Consider the following 15,149-nt stretch of genomic DNA (forward strand, 5'->3'; position numbering starts at 1 on the left):
TAGAGGAAAATTTGGCTTTGGAAGCAGGAGATGCTCAGTGGCTCTGCCCCAGGAAAGTCTCCTGGAAAGGGCACCTCTGCTTATGCTCAGTACAGGGAGAACATTAGCAGGGAGGCAAAGTCTGCTCCCCATGACATCAGCTGTCCCTTCTTGGACATTCTATTGTCTCCTAGTGAGTTCTAGCATCCTCTGTGATGTCACCAGTGTTGTAGTGACAACCAGTGCCCTAGTTTCTCTCAGTCTGAGTCTGGCGGTTACAAGCTAAGACATGTTTTCCCGTCTTCGCAAGCTTTTTGGGAGGGGGAACGTCGATTCTGAAGAGACTAGAGTGAAGGAGTCTGGCCTTTCGTCTCAAAGTAATGATGGAGAAAGACAGCACTTCTGGGGAATGTGGAGCAAGTTCTGGGCAGTGTATTTTGAGCTTCCTGTCAAGGGGGCTGCAGGCTTAAGCTGACCTTTCTAGCAATGGGCCACAACAACTGGAGCATCTGAAAAGGAATTGAATTTCCATGAATATCACAATTCCTTAAAGTCAAGAATTTCAGAACTTTAGTTTCCCCATCCCCACTGGGAGGATATGGTAAGGCCAATGCTATTATACTGTGAACTTCTGGTCTTTACTTTTCAGTTCATTTGCTCTGTTACATTGATATAATAACACCATCAGTGTTCATGGAGGGTCCACCGTTTCTGAGTTTAGACAGGGCAGCAATGTATTTCACTATCATTGCTTCTTTAAATACAGTGGGTATCTGGCAGTAGTAACAGGGAGAGATTGTGCTCCAGTCAATAACCTTATGTTCTTAGACCTTCTCTAATTTCTTCTAACTGGCAGGGTCATCGTTTGCTTTATATATTAGAGGTTGTATGTTACAAATATTTTTCTACAATACCAAAACTATTTGGAACGTGTAGACCAAGATTCAGCCTGTAACCTATTCGCACTTCTGGGGCATTTGGTATTTCACATAGGGACACTGATAAGTCTGTTGAACATATCCTCCCTGGAAATGCGTTTTAAATCCAAAGTTGTTGGCTTAGAGTATCAGGGTAGGACATCTGAGTGTCTCCAATCACTCAAGTTTTGTGGATGGTGAATTTATCATCTGAGTTCTGAAGCCACAGGGGTGAGGGTCCTGAAACCAAGCTGTACCCTGTTCAGCTGATAATAATCCTGGAGAAGCCATCTCCATGGTACATGTAAGCACGTGATGTCCGGAATAGGGAACACCTGGCTGCTTACATCTCTTGGTCTCTATAGAGTAGTGGGAGAACTGAGATCCCCTGAGGAGGTCTCTTAAGCATAGAACAAGCGCCTAGCAGTGACACTGGGTTCCTGACTTGTTCTCCTGTTTAGGCCTCACTGAGGTCTATGAACACTCTATGCATTCTCCCCATGCAGGTTCACTTGTGTTCTTCTACCTACAGACTCTGGGAGAGAAACATCATCCCCTGGCACTGACCTAAGCAAGAATCAGGCCATGAAGGAAAAGGAGAGGCTGATTAAAGAGCTGCAGCTCATTACCGAGGAGAGAAATGACCTGAGAGATCGCCTGAGGTTTCTGACAGAGAGATCCATGAAGAACAGGTATGAATCGCTCCAAATGCTCTTGTTTCATTCCTGGGTCTGCAAGGTCACGTTTTTCTTATCCTGTTAAGGTTTTGGGTTCTAGAAAGCTGTACCTCCCTAACCACGCTGTGCTAAACCTCACCTCCCATATAGTGGAGATTCAGAACCTGACCCTGAGGAGTGAGATTGAAAATGGACTCATCTGCTTCCATTTATTTAAAAGCAGAACTTGTGGTCTGAATGAAGAATTCAGGGATAAAGTCAGGGAGAGTGAGTTCCCAGTGTGCATTTGCAAAGCCCTTGACAGCTGGTGGCTTTGCAAGATTGTAATTGCAGTGAGTTTCTGGTGAGTCTCTGTACTTGCTAGGCAGGGGACTGAGTGCTGGAAGATCCAGGCAGCAGCCTGGGGTGATGTAGGACCCACCCTGAGTTCATATATTCCTAAATGCCGATGTTCATTGTATTCTATCATTTGGGGACAGGCCACACTTCAGGCCAAATCCATATTATGAAGACCTGGAGAGAATGGAGGAGGCGGTCATGTCAATTCTGCACAACTTAGAGATGGAGAATACTGAGGTCCATGAGAACAACCATAAGCTGAAGAAGGAGATTACCTTCTCTAGGTAAGTCCTGGTCAGAAAGGCTATCACTTGTGGAATGGCCATTTCTGACTTTCTTTGTTCTGGATTGGACGGTCTTCAGCTCTGGTTCTATCTCTTGTGCTGTTTACACATCAGTGTGCCAGGGTCATTAGGACTCAGTTTTCAGTTCCATAAAAGACTGTTCCTCATCCCAGGATTGTCTAGGCATCTTCAGAAGGCTCTAGATAGATCAGTACTGATTGAAGTCAGCAGAAGGTTATTAGGCTGACCTGGACCTATGGTGTCACACCAGGTTTTACAAAATTCAGTGCGTGGACCACATGGTTAGCATGACCTTCTCTTGATTCTACTGACCTCCTTTGAGGGTGTTGGCCCAGTACTAATTGATGTTGCCCCCATGCATTGGGCTTTCATGGATAGTTGTAGATCCATGTTCTTTCTCAGAGGTGTGGACTCTAATTGGTGTCAGGCCAAGCAAACAATTTATTCTTCCCCGAATTACCTTTTTATGGTTTGTGCAGCAGCCTTATATGTATCAAGATGCACTTTATTAAGTCTTCATGGGTATCTGGGACCTGATAGAGTTAGTCGGACTTGGGAGTAGGAATGGGAGAAAGGGCCAGCATGATCTTACTATGCAGACTGTATTTCCAGAAACCTGCTCAGCCAGCTCCTGATGGAGAACACATGTAGGAAGAAGTTGGTCCCACTGAAGCAGGAGAACAAGGAGGTACATCTTGATTGTGCACTGAACCAGAAATATTTGGTTGACTTCAACAAGAAAGATAAAGACCATCAACGGCCAGAACCAGCATTATCAGGTAGGGACGAGCAGATGTGTTAGCTTAACAATATCTGATAAAATTTGCCAATTTGATACATCTTTGCTTCTCTTACCACCTTTCTAATTTACACTCACAACCAGCCAACCACCTCATGTAGTGGAATTGTTCATTGCTCTGCCTATGCACAAGTATTCTAGGAAGTTAACCACTTTTCAGAAACTGAATTATTGTGCAAGCATATTTTGCTGCTCTTTTTGAAGCTGCAGTCTAGAAATGGTGACAGATGAATAACATATCCCATTATTGCATATCCATGTGATACATTGGATCCCATGTAGAGTTTTGAACAATTTCTTGGTTCTTTGACAAATGACACTCTGTGGTCATGTGACCTCTTGTGTAGGAAGCACCTTTGGGATAAGAACCAAGTGCAAATGTCAAATTAGTACTTGTCATTGGCTTTAACCTTGGTGACATATGGACATCTCCTTTCTTCCTGCAACCCGATGAGGTCTTTTCCCATTGCCATGTTCTTGGTTTGCACTGGTATAAGTCTGGGTCCCATATTGGCAGCCCACATTACTGTGAGGCTCTCTGGAGATTTTGCCCTTCCCAAAGAGTTAGCAACAATGATATCAGTTAAAAGGTCCATGTCGACTGTCCAATAGAACTGAGGTGGTAGAAGGCAGCATTCTGACAGGTGGCTTGCATTTCCCCACCAAATCAGTGTCTGAAAAACTGCCTTCCTCCAGGTCTCAGAAAGTGCAAGAGAGCTGGAATTGGACACACAGCAGTAAGAGAGCTTCCTGAAGAATAAGTTGCTTTCTCAGGAGTCCCTGATGACCAACATCCTGAATGGTAACAACATTTTTTCGATGAGTATTCATCCTCTGAGTTAATTTGTCATTTCTTAGAGACGCTAAATTTATATACCATCCTAAGCCATCCTGACTGATTGAGGTCTTACTCACTTTCTTCTTCAGAAAACAGCACTTGAGAGACACCTTGGGGGACCGCCTTTCATTATGTGTGCTAGAGGAGAAACAGCAATACGTCTGTGCTTCTAAATGTTCGTTAAGAATATGCTTTTAGAAATATTTTTGTTATGATTTTAATTGAAGTTTTCTTTTTGTTGTTTCATATTTATATGTTCTTCTTACTATTTTTACTTTCAAATATTTTTAAATATTTTTATTCATTTTAATCCTGTTTTTCGTAAAAATGTATTTGTTATGAATAAAAATTGAATTCTATCTCTTGACTCTTAAGACCATCATTCTTATTCAAGGGTTCTGTCCCTTCCTGTGGACTTAGAACTGACAGCTACAGATGGATCTCTGCATTTTCCATGGAGCCTGGGCTAATAAGTGAAATCAGAGTCACCAAGGAGTACCCAGTGTGATAGTGTCTTTTGTGTGGATAATGTGGCTGTGTCTCGGACACACACTTTGTGATGTAATCACTGACACACTTTACTCAATTGTTAGCGTCCATGTGGTTCTTCTGAGAGAGCAGCAGATGCTCTACCCTGTGAGTCGTCACCACAGCTCCTGCAGGTGGCTTTTGTTACTCCACATGAGGTGCTGTGTTAGGTGGACAGGATCACCTCCAATTAAATAGAGAGATCTCAGGATATGTGTGTTCACAGGGAACTTACTGAGCCGTGCGTGCTCAACGTGTTAGGTTGTCAGGCATCCCTACAGGGCTCTGGTGTTCCCACTGCTCATTGTGGGTCAGGATCATCCTCCAGTATCACTTAGTTTTCATATTAGAGCAGATCTTTCACCTAATATCAGTGATGACCATATGTATTATACACATCTGATAAAATACAGAATAGAAACTAGCTTCTTGTAGGCCAGATTGGCATTATCAGTTTTTTGATTGTTAGCAAGAAAATTATTTTAATCTAAGCAGTTTAGGAAGGAACCTCCAGAGCATCCATAGTGAATGTAGCTTGCAGCTGTGAACACAGGTTTCTTTTGGAGAGCAGGCCTGTGCAAGCCCAACCGAGGTGGGACAGTGCAAGCTATCCTTTTTCCATGGCCAATCTGGGATCGTATTGAGAATGTATTTTTTCCAGGTGACTGATTTCCAATTTGTGGAATTGGTCTAACTTGCTGAGAGTGGAGGTGACTCAGAGAGTTAAAGTACAGAAGGAATAATCCAGAATGTCCACAAAAGCTTGCTGTCACCCCAGGGCTTTTAAAAGCTCAGCAGCTAGAGAAGCAATGTAGTATTTGGTTATTCTCATGCTTAGGTCTAGTCATTCATTATAAGCTGAACATGACACAAAAAGTGTCATCTGTGTCACAATAGAAACTAGTTGTAACTAGATTCACCCCACACTAGCACATCACTACCGTGTTTGAGGTTCTCAGTTACTATCTAAGACCCTGGAAGAGGCCTGGGTCTTGCTACACAAACTCTTAATTTATGTCTTCATGACACTGTGTGCTTTGTTCTGTTAATGCTACCATTGGCATACAATACCTTGGATACTTTGTGCTGACATCTGTGACCTGAGACAATAGTTCATGTCATCCTAACCTGAATAAACTGTCCTTAGAGTACAGTGTGGTAGGAGGGGCCTTCTTTTCCTATGAGATAGCAAAACATTTCCAGGCTTCAGTCAAGTCTGACAGCCATTGTCCAGTACCTGTCTTGAGATGTCCACATTTTCAGCTAAGAGTCTTCATCCAGGCTGCTCTGTAATTCTGTAGAAGATTAATAGGGTTCCTGTCCTAGGATTTAATTCTGCATGACTGTACTTGCCGAACATGCTCAAAGCCCTGTGATCCACCCTAGCCCTCTGTGCTTTAGAGAAAGAAAATAAAGAGCCACTTTGCACTTGAAGTTTCTCCTCCAACAAAAGGAGAGCCTGCATAGGGCCTTTAAGTAACTCTAAGCCCCAGCTTCCCCACAGCTCCCTCCATCAATTCCATTATTGGTGTGTTTTCACTACTACTCACTTTCTTCTGTGTGCATAGAATGTGCACCATGTCACATGTGTCACACACGTGTGTGTGTGTGTGTGTGTGTGTGTGTGTGTGTGTGTGTGTGTTTGGTCCCTAGTGAAAACTGTCGAGATACATGCAGACTCATGCTACTACTGTCCCATGGTACCTTGCAGGGAACCCTGAAATGGTGGCTATTTTAATACAGTCTAAACCGGGTGTGCATGGTTTCTGTAAGGTCACCACTACAGAGAGCAGGAAAAGCTTCAGTAGTCACATGGATGTGATCAATCAGTGTTAGTCATGCCCTTCCCGCATGGTAGACTGCAGGTTGTCTGTCCCCATCACTTTGCTCTCTTGTGCCCAAACAATGCCAAGGTCAGGGCCATTGAGCCGTGAGGCAGAGGCTCACCACCCTCAGTCCTGCCTACGACCCCTAAGACTGTCTCTTTCGGGTGTGTGCGTGCTGGACATCATGGATCCTGAGATCTCCGCAGCTGAGGTGAAACAGTACCGGAGCCATTGAAATGTGGGCACACATTTGGTTTTGGAGCTGGGCCACTCTTTGACCTTTGGTGAGTGGAGAGACAACTGTTGGCTGAGCCTTTGTTGAACCGGATGGCCCCTGGCCACGTCAGCAGTCAGCAGTATCAAAGCTGAGCAACCAGTGTTTTATGTTCCATTTTGTCATCGCTGGTCAGTGTTCTGATGCCACAGCATATGGCTGGCCTCAATCTCCCCATGTGGCCACAATCCCTAATTGATATGGCCTCCACTTCCCAAGTGCCACTGGGATTTCTGTAGAACCCCTAAGGCAGCAGCAAGCAGGAGCTCCTGGCTATTCCCTCCCTGCTCTCTGGATCTGCAAGTCGTTCTGTGTACATATGGCTATTCCCTCATATACTCTTGATGCCATGATACCTTAATAAACACTTGAATCATGCCCTGATGGCCAGTTTTCAACTGCTACCTGACACCATCTATAATCGCCTGGGAAATGAGGGACTGTGTGGATCAGACTGGCCTTTGAGCATGACTATGCGTCACTGTCTTCGTTGCTGTGGGAGATGCCAGACAGCCTCTTTTCTGATCCTAGAGTCCCTATACCCAGTCACTTGTCCCCTCTACAGCCAGACCCTACTTCTGCTCCTAGGCACTGTCTTGGACTTCCTTCCCTCAGGTGGCTTCTCTCCTTTGGTTGCTGCAGAAACCTGTTATGAGGAAAGGAACAGGGAGTTAAGAGTTCAAAGCCATCTTCCCATTGATGTTCTTTCTCAGAGGTCAGTGGGACACTTAAAGAGTTTTGTGTATACATTTTATTAAGCAAGGGACAATCATGCATCAGACACAGGAAACGAACAGCACATCTACCGGACCTCCTTCAACACCTGGGCATCTCTTATGGCCTGTGCTTCTGTGTGCTGAAACCTGGGGACCAACTTCCTGTGGTGTTTCCCAGGATGACTATGCACATTACTACACTGGCGTAAATCCTCAAAACTCACAAACAGCAACGGGACCGCCACAGGAACGGTTCTCCATCAACAGATACCACAGACCAGCAAGCAGAAGCATGGGAGGGTGGTGCTGTGGTTCACACACTTCTCTTTCCTCACTAGGGCAGGTGACCCGCTGAAGAAAACAAGGAGGCAGCAGGATGGAAGAGGAAAACTAAAACCCAGTCCTTGCATTAAACACCCAAGCACATTTAGACTAGAAGAGAGAAGTTTGCCAAGAATGAGGGCCACTTTGGACATCCATCATCAATAGCCCTGGCTGTCTAGGCCAGCATCAGATCCAGCAGTCTCCAGGCAGGTGTCAGCCAGGCCCTCAAGGGCACTAAGAGCATTAACCATGAAGAATAGAACAAGATCTCTGCCTCTTGCCTGCCTGACAGCCAAGCATGTGTATGCCCTGGCTATGCTCACGCTGGGACCCCTGCGAGATATTAAGATATAGAGACCTGATAGTTGATTAGGACCCTGTTCGAAAAGGAAGACACCGGATATTTCCCTCTGGCATCCATATGTGCATGCATGGTTGTACATGCTGGTAGAATCTCTCTCTCTCTCTCTCTCTCTCTCTCTCTCTCTCTCTCTCACACACACACACACACACACACACACACACACACACGCACACACATATTCAAAGTTTTGAAGCACAGCAGAAGAATCTCTGGGACTCTAAGCCTGACCAGCCTCATCTGTGAGCCACAGCTTCTGTGTGAGAGCTCCTTTGTGTGAGAGGCATAGGGTGACTGAGGAAGGTTGCTGGTGTCCATCCCTGGCCTGCATGTGCATGCATACAGAGACATGGACACATGCACATGCTGAGTACCCCTCATCCAATCCTGAAATCTGAAAACACTGAATTTCAAATCCAGGCATTCTCCTAACCTACACCATCCCTCAGGAATTGGAGATGAGGCCTTGCAAGAATCCTCAACCAGTGAGACTGGCCCAGACCTTCTGAGATCCATTCTGCCCCAGGAGAACACAGCAGGTGGTATCAGGACAACACAGAAACTCAAGACTCCAGCCTGATGCAGGGACTGCCTGCTGGGTTAGGAGAAGACTCAGCATCAGGTTCCTAAAGGAAAACATCACCTCTGAACACACGGGGTCACTGTGGCTATGCCTTCAAGGCATCTTCAGCAGCAGCTTAAATGGACTAGGGATGATTATGGGAATCTGCCTGCAGGGTGATGTGGGAATCCTTTTGCTAAGGCTTGATCGATAGATGTTGCCACAGAAACCCTTGAACTCTTCTTGGAGTACAGTCCAGGCAGAGGCTGAACACAAAACATCCTGATTATGAACTGAGTTTAACAGATAATCCGGAACCTGAAGGCCACAGGCCCAAAGGTCTGCACTGCAGGGGTGACGCATCACTGCAGGGATGACCACACAGTGCAGGGGTTAGGTGTCACTGCAGGAATGACCACACACTGCAGGGGTGAGGAGTCACTGCAGGGATGACCACACACTGCAGGGGTGAGGAGTCACTGCAGGGATGACCACACAGTGCAGGGGTGAGGTGTCACTGCGGGGATGACCACACACTGCAGGGGTGAGGTGTCACTGCAGGAATGACCACACACTGCAGGGGTGAGGTGTCACTGCGGGGATGACCACACACTGCAGGGGTGAGGTGTCACTGCGGGGATGACCACACACTGCAGGGGTGAGGCATCACTCAGGGGATGACCACACACTTCAGGGGTGAGATGCCACTGCAGAGGTGACCACACACTGCAGGGGTGAGGTGTCACCGCAGGGATGACCACACAGTGCAGGGGTGAGGCATCACTGCGGGGATGACCACACAGTGCAGGGTTGGGGCATCACTGCGGGGATGACCACACACTGCAGGGGTGAGGTGTCACTGCGGGGATGACCACACAGTGCAGGGGTGAGGTGTCACTGCGGGGATGACCACACAGTGCAGGGGTGGGGCATCACTGTGGGGATGACCACACACTGCAGGGGTGAGGTGTCACTGCGGGAATGACCACACAGTGCAGGGGTGAGGTGTCACTGCGGGGATGACCACACACTGCAGGGGCGAGGAGTCACTTCGGGGATGACCACACACTGCAGGGGTGAGGTGTCACTTCGGGGATGACCACACAGTGCAGGGGTGAGGTGTCACTGCGGGGATGACCACACAGTGCAGGGGTGAGGTGTCACTGCGGGGATGACCACACACTGCAGGGGTGAGGTGTCACTGTGGGGATGACCACACTGCAGGGGTGATGTGTCCCTGCAGGGATGACCAGGAAGCTGACTGAGCTCCTCAGGGCTCTCCCTGTCCTGAATGTGCTTCCCTTCTAGGTGAGCACTGCAGCTTTCAGGGTGCTGGAGGCCTGTGTGGGCAGCAGTAGAAACTGCTAGCCTTGTTATTCACAGCTGAAACTATCACACAGGACATTCCAGAAGTGACCACCACCAAAGTGGGGCCTTTCACAGCATTCTGGGTAGGATGGCAAAAGCCCCATGACAATTTCGCCTGCGAGCCATACCAAATGTCTGCTGTCAGTGCCTGTCTCTTAGGAGCCACCTGGATGATTCAGGGGATGGTCCTGAAGAAAAGGCTTGGCAAAATTGAGGTCTCCAAAGCAAGAGGAGCAGTGAGGAGGTGCAGGGGCCGTAGACCATGGAGACTGATATATGCTGATGCTAGATACCCAGACTCATCCCTGTGTCCAAGTCTGGATGTCACAGAGGCACCTGGCAAAGGTCCCAACAGTTTCCTTCAGGATTCAGCTGTCTCCCTACTTGCCCTCCACCTAACCCACTTCCTGTGGTTCTGGGAGTCAAGGACTTCATCACCTGTTTCGTTTTCTTGTCATATTTCAGGTACTGTGACTCGACCACTCTTCCTCCTGCAGGAGACACATCATTTGTCACAGAACAGGACTGCTGCACCAGGAAGACCCATAGCATAACCAGGACGCTACAATGAAAACATGACTGGCCCTTCATGCTGAATGACAGGAAAAGCACCCAGCCTTCTCTTTGCTGCAGACTGGATTCCTCAGCCTTCCTGTTATGAACAGGGCTCTAGTACCCTTCACAGGATACTTAGTGTTTATAAGACATTTATAGAATTCATCTTGTATATAGGCCACTGGGCTAGGAGCCAGCATCAAGGCATCAAGTAGGAGGAAATACAGAAACATTCTAGGAAGGGACAGCCAGGGGCCAGTGGGATGGCTCAGTGATTGAGGACCAGAGTTCAGTTTCCAGCACATGGATGTTCACAGTCATCTACAGAATCAGATCTAGGGGGTCCCATGACCTCCCCAGCTCCCAAGCAGCTACATGTGTGCGTCTTAGACACTTCTCACTCACCGTGAAACAACCTAAGCCACAAAACATCCCACACCTTCTTGGATGGGCCCATCCCTGGGGGAGTCTTGTGTGTTCTGGGCTTCAACTCTAGGAAGGCTTGGCCTTGTTTTATAGGATGTCTTATTCCTTATTTCAGCAGAGAGAAAAAAAATCCAGTCCTGGAACCCTAGAGGACACTGCCATGATGTCACTGCTGTGCTGGCATAGGCTTAGAGATATCTCCATGATCCATCCGAGTCACCTAGAGCTCAGGGAATGATGGAAAAGTACACGTGAGTCTACCCAGAGCTTGCAACCATAAGAAAGCTCGGAAAACACAGGCCACTTGTGGTATTCTGATCCTGGGTCAATTCAAGCCTCTTGAGCCTGGAGCTAAGACAAACAGTTACACTGGCCTGAGTGCACAGGCCAGATCTCAGAGCCTATTTGCCAACCACGGAACACTCTAGATCCCTCCTCTCAGCTGGACCTTGTTCCTCTACACATCTTCTGCCCAAGCTTCTCAAGAAATGAAGCTACCAGGTTAATAGGACAACAAACTGAAGGCAGCAAGAGCCTTCAGGTGCCCAGTGTCAGTGACGTCTTTCTTTCTTTCTCTCTTTCTTTCTCTCTTTCTTTCTTTCTCTCCCTCTTTCTTTCTTTCTCTCTCTCTTTCTCTCTTTCTTTCTCTCTCTCTCCCTCCCTCCCTCCCTCCTTCCCTCCCTCCCTCCTTCCCTCCCTCCCTCCCTCCCTCCCTTCCTTTCTTTCTTCCTTCCTTTCTTTCTTTCTCTTTCTCTGTTTTAATCTTGGAGACAGGGTTCCTTTGTGTAGCTGATCTGGAACTGGCTCTGTAGAGGAAGCTGGCCTAGAATTCACAGAGATCTGTCTGCCTCTGCCTCCAAAGTGTTAGGATCAAAGGTATGTGCCACCACCACTACTTATCCTTCTGTTTTAAAGGAAGAATGTAGCCCTACATGGCAGCGTGAGTTTAGTCCCAGGATGGACATTCTTTATCACCAGGTCTCAGGGTGGAACTGGATATGTGACCCCGTGCTATAGCACTGTCCAGAGTGGGCAATGCAGCTTCTGAAGAGGAATGCAGGCCTGGCCTCCAGACCTCCACCTTCAAGGCCTCTCTTGAGAGCCTGATGCCCTGGCAAAAGAGACTCCATCTCTCCAGAGGACCTGTGCAGTCAAATGACACCTCAGTGATGAAAACTATCAGTCCCCAAAGGCATGCCGCTAAGCAGAGATAGCCTCAGTCATGCACCTCTGCCCATCCCCAGTTCCTCATGTCAATAACTCAACATTTCATGAACTAGATGTCAATACTTGAGGCAGGAGGATCAGTAGTTTACTGGCCAGTCTGGGCTCTATGAGATGCTCTCCCTGAAATCAGAGCCAGCAGGAAATTCAGTTTGAAAGCTCTTTGTAGCCGAGCTCAACGACCTGGTTCAGAGCCTGGGACCCCGCACGGTAGGATAAAGTAACTCCCATGCTTTTTCCTCCACCTTCAACACTCATGATTTGGAATGCACACCCCTACAATGAGATCAATACACATGGAATAAAAAATTAAACAGAAACATTAATGAAGACAATGCAGACATTTTTTAAAAAGGATCCTGGGAACCCTCACTTTGCACTCTCCTTTCCTTTGTCTTGGGAACAGCACCTGCACCAGTGACTGGAGACTTCCCGCAAGAGAGAGAGGAGAGATGCACTGTTCATTCAGCCGGGGAGCTGTGCAAAGACCAGAGCCACCCGCCTTTTTCAGACAGTGGGAGCTGGGCACAAGTGTGGGCTGCTCCTACTAGAGGCACCACAAGAAGAGGACCATCTTCCTCAAACCTTCCTGGAAGTCAGAGCACTGGCTATGGACTTCCCTCAATCCTCAGAGGACTCTCTTTCAGCGATGGCTCAGAGCCTCTTAGGACAGAGAGGGACCAGAGCTTCCCCCCAAAGCAAGATCCCTGTCTTATCTGACAGGTATGAGGGCTTAGGGATGGGACAGAGGATGTGACAAGGTTACATGTAGCACAGGGCTAGGTTAATAAGGAATCAAAGAGGAAAGAAACCTGGAAGATTCCTCATCTGTTCTTTTTTGCTCTGTTCGTAGGGATGAGGTGGCAGTGTGGGGTAGAGGACTAGGACACAGCACAGCCTTCTCTGCTCATGGTGAGCTTTCTAGGCTGCCTGGTCACTGTGACCAGCAACTTTTCAACTGTGCCACTCTACTACCAAGGCTGACACAACTGGTGCACCATGTAGCAATAGGACTTTACTGACTTAGCGACATTTGGAATCACACAATGATCATGTGTCACAGAAGAGTTTTTTTTTTTTTTAAGAAAAGGATTTTTAAAAAACTATTTATTTTGTCCATATGAGTGAGTACGCTGTCCCTGTTTTCAGACACAACAGTAGAGGGTAGTAGATGAGATTAGAAATGGTTATAAGACACAGTGTGGTTGCTGGGAATTGAACTCAGATCCTCTGGAAGAGCAGTCAGTGGTCTTAACCACTGAGCCATCCCTCCAGCCCCAGTATATTGTATTTTCAATGTTGTTTGTTTTTATTTCTTTTCTCACCTATGTCTGTATGGCGTTTCTGTGAGTACAGGTGCTCATGTGCTTGTGTAAAGGTCAGGGACAACCTGAGCACAGGTCCTCACCTTCTACCTCTCGTCCATGGCTGTGATTGCTAGGCTAGCCCTTCCCCCTAATCCTAGAGACTGTCCACTTTAGGCTCCTGTCTCCCTGTGGGAAGGGCTGGATAACAGACACTACTGCATCCAGGTTTACGTGGCTTCTAGGGACCTAAACTGTTGTTGGGTTTGTTCAGATGAAAATAAACACCATTTCACAGCCCTGGCTGGGCCAGGCAGCGCACGGGTCTTTGCTGCTCTTGCAGAAGACTTGAGTTCAGTCTCCAGCACCAGGGTCAGGTGGCTCACAACCACCTGAGACTCCAGGTCCAGGGACTTCCAAGCTCTTCTGGATAAAGCTACATGGCAAAAGCAGGGCTGGGAGCTGGAGGCTTCTGGTGTTGGCTTCTCCCTGCAGTAGGAGGCAAATCATGGGCATGTGAGGTAACATGGAACCCTGTAGTTCTACAAAGTGCAGAAGCTCCTGATGTCCCTCATGGTGCCCCAGAGCCTGCTCACCACACATGGAGGCTTCAGTAACATGGCCTTGTCCTGACCTGTGTGCACTGTGCATCCTCACTCTCTACCCCCTGCTTTTCGGGGTTGGAAGTCTCAGGTGTAGGAGGCGCCTACCATAGGCCTCTTCCCTTAGCATTTCAGCATTTTACCCACTTGACCTTCACCAGGCATCCTTTGCTCTACACAGTTACCTCAGCCTGTGACCCTCATCCTCCAGACTCTAATGAAGCAAACACCCATGTGTGTGGAGCTCTCATAGTTAGCCAGGGCTAAAGGGGAAGGCAGCAAATCCTTCATGAACTCTAGACTCCTGAGGCCTAGGAAAATGTATATACCGGGGCTAAATTCATGCTGACCTGTAAGACTACATTTTTCCTTTAAACAGAACGATGTGTGGTGGTGGTAGCACAGGCCTTTGATCCTAACACTTGGGAGGCAGAGGCAGACAGATTTCTGAATTCTAGGCCAGCTTCCTCTACAGAGCTAATTCCAGGTCAGCTACACAAAAAACAACACTGTCTCCAAGAGTAAAACAAAAAGAGAAAGAAAGAAAGAAAGAAAGAAAGAAAGAAAGGAAGGAAGGAAGGAAGAAAGAAGTGAAAGAAAGAAAGAAAGGAAGGAAGGAAGGAAGGAAGGAAGAAAGAAGTGAAAGAAAGAAAGGAAGGAAGGAAGGAAGGATTCATATTTTGTATACAATGAGATGCCTGCCTGTCTATACCTGAACCACCATGTTAACTATAACTCTTGTCACATCTGTATTAATTCAAATACTGAAGGCCAAATGGTTAAATCTTAATGACTATACAATTGGGGGGGTGGTGCTGAAGAGATGGTTGGTTTAGTGGCTAAGAGCAGAAGACCAAGGTTCAGTTCCCAGTGGCCACATGGTGGCTCCTATTAACCTGTAATTGCAATTCTAGGGAATCAGTCTGGACTTCACGGGCACCACACATACCACATGGTACACAAGCATTTATTAGGTGAAACACTCAGGCACATAAAATAAGTAAATAAAATATATGGTTAACAGACACTGTGATTCAGGAAGTTCTTAGTGACTTTGGTTATCATTTCTCTCTCCCAGAGACCTGTCTTCCTCATGGCTCAGCCTCCCTGGCTTCTAGGACATTCCCTAGCTCTGTGGAGCATGAAGTACTCAACACCATAAGCCGAGCATTGCAAAGCAAACTGCACCTTTACTACTACACCTTCACCATGGCTGTGTCTAAAG

At 47.3% G+C, this 15,149-nt stretch overlaps 2 protein-coding genes across 2 annotated transcripts in view; both read left to right on the forward strand.

Annotated features, from left to right (window-relative positions):
* Positions 1-15,149, forward strand: part of LOC147999222 (disks large homolog 5-like) — an 81,981-nt gene that overhangs the window by 35,587 nt on the left and 31,245 nt on the right. The gene's annotated exons all lie outside the window — the stretch shown is intronic.
* Positions 239-4,211, forward strand: LOC147999224 (disks large homolog 5-like). Its single transcript, XM_087596482.1, has 6 exons — positions 239-580; positions 1,429-1,588; positions 2,053-2,196; positions 2,830-2,996; positions 3,713-3,818; positions 3,944-4,211. The coding sequence occupies exons 2-5, from the start codon at positions 1,482-1,484 to the stop codon at positions 3,775-3,777; spliced, it is 483 nt and encodes a 160-aa protein (XP_087452608.1). The 5' UTR covers positions 239-580; positions 1,429-1,481; the 3' UTR covers positions 3,778-3,818; positions 3,944-4,211.

The sequence above is a fragment of the Rattus norvegicus genome, chromosome 19 (genome assembly GCF_021556685.1).
Source record: "Rattus norvegicus strain SHRSP/BbbUtx chromosome 19, alternate assembly SHRSP_T2T, whole genome shotgun sequence".
Taxonomy (NCBI): domain Eukaryota; kingdom Metazoa; phylum Chordata; class Mammalia; order Rodentia; family Muridae; genus Rattus; species Rattus norvegicus.